Source organism: Schistocerca serialis, chromosome 3 (genome assembly GCF_023864345.2).
Source record: "Schistocerca serialis cubense isolate TAMUIC-IGC-003099 chromosome 3, iqSchSeri2.2, whole genome shotgun sequence".
Classification (NCBI taxonomy): Eukaryota; Metazoa; Arthropoda; class Insecta; order Orthoptera; family Acrididae; genus Schistocerca; species Schistocerca serialis.
The window spans coordinates 1,032,017,903-1,032,023,902 of NC_064640.1; the positions used below are offsets into that span (position 1 = coordinate 1,032,017,903).

At 38.5% G+C, this 6,000-nt stretch overlaps 1 protein-coding gene across 2 annotated transcripts in view; it reads right to left on the reverse strand.

Moving 5' to 3' along the window:
* The window catches only part of LOC126471495 (PRA1 family protein 3), a 72,824-nt gene extending 69,779 nt beyond the window's left edge, over positions 1-3,045 (reverse strand). For both annotated transcript variants that reach the window (XM_050099709.1, XM_050099710.1), the window contains exon 1: positions 2,735-3,045. In XM_050099709.1, coding sequence (XP_049955666.1) covers positions 2,735-2,931 — 197 coding nt within the window. In that variant the 5' untranslated portion in view covers positions 2,932-3,045. The remainder of the gene's footprint in view (positions 1-2,734) is intronic.
* Positions 3,046-6,000: the final 2,955 nt, after the last annotated feature.

A 6,000-nucleotide genomic window follows, 5' to 3' on the forward strand; every position in this document is an offset into this window, starting at 1 on the left:
TAGTGAGGCTTAAAGCAAGAAAAATAACTGTTTACTCAGTAACAAATGCTCCACTTATCATGATGCAAAGCCAGTGCCTTACAGTATGGATTCTCCTAAGTGGAAATCAGTTATGATAATTAATACCTCTAGGACAAATGTTTTTAAGAGTAGTTTACAAGAGATGACCTGGGAGTAAATTTATAATGACTCAAATGCTAACATTAAATTAAATCTATTTCACGATAAATTCATATCATCTGAAAATAGCTCTCTACATAAGCTGATCAAACTGAACAGACATGTCAAAAACCATGGATAACTAGAGGGATTAAAGTATTTTGTGAAAGGAAAAGGGAAATGTATCTGTTGGCAACAACAAATAGGAATCCTGCACTAGTTTCACACTACAAAAACTACTCAAAATTACTCAGAAAGATTACTAAAATATCAAGGCACATGTCAGAAATCAAAAAATGGTTCAAATGGCTCTGAGCACTATGGGACTTAACATCTGTGGTCATCAGTCCCCTAGAACTTAGAACTACTTAAACCTAACTAACCTAAGGACATCACACACATCCATGCCCGAAGCAGGATTCGAACCTGCGACCGTAGCAGTCGCGTCAGAAATCAGTAGCCTAATTCCAACAATGGACTTATGGCTAGCTATATGGAATGTAGTGAAACAAGAGACAGGACAATCAGCAACAGAACAAGATAACATGACTACTGAATTGAATGGAAGGGCTGTAAATGATGAGTAATAGGTATCAAATATTTTAATCATTTCTTAACTATAGTAGAAAGTATAGGGACAAACCGTTCATAAGGAAAATAACAGCAGTGTGTTGACAAAGTAACTCACATAATTCAATCATATGAATGTATTACCAACTTCTTCTGAAGTTAATAAAATTATACATTCTCTAGAAAATAGAAGCTCATCTGGTTTTGAAGGAGTTTCCAATTGAGTACTAAAGATCTGTTGCCATATAATATGACCAGTCTTATCCAAGACACTGATGGTGTTGAACAGTAGTCTTGTACATCAAAAAATTAAGTTTTACAGGAGTGTGGAATAAAAAAAACCTTCTCAATATCAAACAAATATAAAATAATCACTATCCACACGTCATTAATAAAATATTAAATTAAAAATTGGAAAATAAATTTCAAGCTACATATTAAACAAGAAAAGAGAAATGATGTTGCTATATGAACAAACTAATGTATGTGACTGCAGTTCAACACTACTGATAAGTAATACATCACTTTCTCATGGTACTCTGCCAGAGAGACAGACATATGCCTTTTGGCCCTCTATGCGAAAAGTGATAAGAGAGATGTCAATTACTACTGACCTGTTTCACTGCTGACATTTTCTAAAATTTTTGAGGTGGTGATGTATTCTAGAATAGTATATCCCCTCAGCAACAATATCCACAGCAAATCACACTTTAGGTTTCATAAACGCCATTTGCATGTTCACTCACCAGATTTTACAAGCAGTAAATAAGAAAATACTGCCCGTCGGTATTTTCTGCGAACTATCAATGGCATTTGAGAGGGTGAATACCAGGTATACTCCCAGATAAACTGAAGTCTTGTGGGATCAAGGGAACAGCCTACCAATGGCTAGTGTCATATCTAATCAAAAAGAAAGCAGAAAATGATACTTAGCAATTAAACCAATATAGTTCAGGGTCAATTCTGAGTGGGGGGGGGGGGGGGAAAGGTCATATACAGGTTCCCCCAAGGCTCAATCTTAACTCCACTATTTTTCCACATATATGCAAACAATCTTCCACCTAATATACAAGTGGAATTAATTCTTCTGTGCATGACACTAGTATTGTAAACAAGCCAGGTATCCACACAGACACTGAGGTAATGATAAACAAGGTTCTTAAAAGTTTCATTGATTGGTTTTCTGTGAATGGCCTTGCCCATAATTTTAATCAGGCAACATATTCAGTACTGCACATGACAATTAATGGAACGGAAACAATAAATAGGGTGGAAACTTCAAAATTTTCAGGTGTCCATGTTGACGATAATTTAAACTGGAAAACACACATTTCGAAACTCCGAGAACAACTCGGTTCAACCACATTTAAACTCAGATTCCGTTCGGGGATAATTCATCTATGTGAAAGAAAGCCTTTGCTGCTCAAAACCGTGCTGCAAGAATAATATGTGGTGCTCCCCCACGATTATCTCGTAGGCATCTGTTTAAGTAGTTCTTCACAGTATATATATTATCTCATGAAGTTTGTTGTAAACAGTCCACTGCAGTTCACAGGCAAAATGATGTACATGATTACAATAGCAGCAGGAAAAATAACAGTCGTTACGCCACATGAAGGGTGTCTTTAGCACAAACAGCAGTGCAGAATGCTACAACAAAAATTTCTGATCACTTACCCAGTGGTATAAAATATCAACACACAGCAGTATAAAATTAGAAAACAAACTGAGAAAGTGTTTCCTTGACAACTCCTCCTACTCCGTAGAATTTCTAATACTGCAATGTGTGGAACGTGGTGGGTAAGGAATTCTTAACCCACGTCTGTATATCATTTAAAAAAAAGAAAAACGTTCAGCATGTAACCATATTTACAAATTAATTTACGATGTGAGTGAATGACTCGTTCCACATCATTAAGATATATCGTGTAAAATGATCGATGGAACGTGTAACTAACTCATTCTATGATAGGTAATTATTTCCACATAACTTAGTATTACTCACCCCACGATCGCGAAAATTACTATGCCTAGTAAGAAATAATTTGTCTGGTAATACAAAAGATTGTTTACAACTCTTTTTTCCCATTTGTCAAGATCACGAAAGTTTGGGATTTGAAATCTCGCCGACTCCAGCATAAAATCACCTAGACTTCGTAAGGGTGCTATTTCTACATCCATCTTACTACCTTTTTTGCTCATTATTTCGGGACTCACTTACTCAACGCTAACAATATCACTAGTCTCAGCACTGACAAGTGACAACCAATGCCAATACAGTAACTTCCACTGACGAATAGTGCGTCAGATCAAAGCTGTAGCCCGGGTGCTTATGGGTAACAAATACCATACGCTTCAGAGATATCACTTTCGATAAAAGAATCGATAATATGCGGAAGAGGAATGTCAAATAGCATTGCGTGTAATAAAATACGCTTAACTAAACCAGTTATGTATCACCCAAAACTGTATGTTTCTGTTGTTGATACCTGCACAATAAAGAATATGGCACGTAATTAACTAAAAGTCGGTGGAGGTATGGGCAAAGGCTTCCGCTAGAATTCTACATTCACTTAATTCGTAAACCACTGCGACGCCCAAACTAAGTCGAGAACCGGTGCGGTGAATAATGAGTAACACGAATAATTTACAGGGAATCGCCTTGTAAATAGATATTAGATTGATAGCTTTACCTAGTATTCTACACATGAACTGAAGCCTGTCACCGGTTTTACGTACGACTGAGCCAATGTGATTGTCCCATCTCATGTCCCTACAAAGCATCACACCCAGATATTTTTATGACGACCGATTCCAAATGCACCTTGCTGATACTGTACCCATAGTCTACTATGTTCTGTCTTTTGTGATGTGCACCGTTATACATTTTCGAATATTTAAAGAAAGTTGTCAGGCTTATCGAGACCATAATGGATATTTGTGCACTTTTTTTCAGACCGTAGTTAATTAGAGATAACTGCATCACCTGTGAAAAGTTTTGAGGTCACTATTAATATTGTCTGCAGGGTCATTAATATCAAGCATGAACAGCAAGGGTCACAACGCACTTTGTTCTGATCCTTTATTGTATGATTATATGATAGCGGGACAAACACTGGTAGCAGTTACGTCTGTAAAATATCTGGGAGTGTGCGTACGGAACGATTTGAAGTGGAATGATCATATAAAATTAATTGTTGGTAAGGCGGGTACCAGGTTGAGATTCATTGGGAGAGTGCTTAGAAAATGTAGTCCATCAACAAAGGAGGTGGCTTACAAAACACTCGTTCGACCTATACTTGAGTATTGCTCATCAGTGTGGGATCCGTACCAGGTCGGGTTGACGGAGGAGATAGAGAAGATCTAAAGAAGAGCGGCGCGTTTCGTCACCGGGTTATTTGGTAACCGTGATAGCGTTACGGAGATGTTTAATAAACTCAAGTGGCAGACTCTGCAAGAGAGGCGCTCTGCATCGCGGTGTAGCTTGCTCGCCAGGTTTCGAGAGGGTGCGTTTCTGGATGAGGTATCGAATATATTGCTTCCCCCTACTTATACCTCCCGAGGAGATCACGAATGTAAAATTAGAGAGATTAGAGCGCGCACGGAGGCTTTCAGACAGTCGTTCTTCCCGCGAACCATACGCGACTGGAACAGGAAAGGGAGATAATGACAGTGGCACGTAAAGTGCCCTCCGCCACACACCGTTGGGTGGCTTGCGGAGTATCAATGTAGATGTAGATGTAGATGTTGGGGCACATCTTAAGTAATGTCTACATCAGATAATGATTCTCCATCCGAGATAAAATGCTGCGTCCTCCGTACCGAAAAATCCTCACTTAGTCACAAATTTTGCTTGATACACAGTACACAGCCATAGCTTTGACAATAAATGTAGGTGGGTCATTCCATTGCAAATCATCAGATTTTAGACTAAGTGGGTTGGATCATGGTTACAGATTTAAATGAACTTTGGTACAGTTAATACCTCCACTAAAGTAAGTCCATATCTCAGCTACTGAAATGTGAAACCCCCAGGGAGCTGAGCTAGGCCCTCCCAAAGTTACAATTTTGGTCGTTTTTCCAAAAACCATGCTAACATGTGTGACGTCCTAGATCCTGTACTAAATCAGATGCAGTCAAAAGGTTGGACTCATTTGAAAGGTAGTACTTCTTCCTTGTAGGAGAAAGCAATAATGTGTTGCAATGGTTTATGGTTCGGAAGTAATACATAGACAAACAACTACACAAGCTATGACATGTTTGCTAGTTTCCAATATTTTTTATCTCATGTGTGAATGATAGTACTGAAACAATATTTGGGGTGTATAGAGAGGTGATAAGGCTGAATTCACAAAGTAAATTTGGTTGTGTTACTTGCATGCACACATTGACTTTTGGAGTTTTGAAAATTCTGAAATCGTCGAAAATCACTATTTGGGACCCCTCCATATGCAATGTGTGCAAAGTCACAGCGTGCTGAAAATTGCTTCATTATGTAGCTTGTATCTACGTCTAATTACCCCCAAAATATCTTTGTGTTAATCCAATGCATAGCTTTTTTACTGTACTCTTTAACAGCGTGTACGTGTCGATAAGGACAATATTGTAAGTTCCACAGAATTTGACACAAGAGACCCATTACTCTGCAACATATTCAGCGTGAATAAGTAGAAATAATATGTTTCACACTCTGAACACATCGGTCCAAATGAAGGCAAGATACCACTTAGAATCGTAGACATAAATAATGTAAGAAGACAGCATGACATCTTGCAATGATACTGCTTGGTATTGTACTGGAGGCTGTTGTGCCTCTGCATTGTGTGTGAGATAACCCATATCATACCTCACAGAGCATGAAGTATGATACATCTTAACAACATCCTTTCCAGCAGATATAAAGAGGTGGTACTCTCTTGTGTTGGGAATTGTTCTGCACTGATCAAATCTTTCACTCAGTAGCATTGCACTGTTACCTTCAATGTCTTCTGAGGACACAGAGAAGAACTGTATACCCTTTATCTCTTGTGACGCAAATTCAAAAAGTGGTTGTGCAGTGAGGATTGGGTGATGAAGTTCATGAAGACTCCTCCTGGCAGCCAGTCTTTTGACTGTCCCCCCAACTCCATCACAGGCACTCTTCCTGTGGCTAGTGGCAAAGAAATGCCACTTAGCATCAATTCTGAAGACCTCAGGATGCAGTGTCAGATTTTTAAAATTTTTCCAGTTTTTATCTTGAGATGATGCTCCATCTGAAAAGTAGTGAATTTC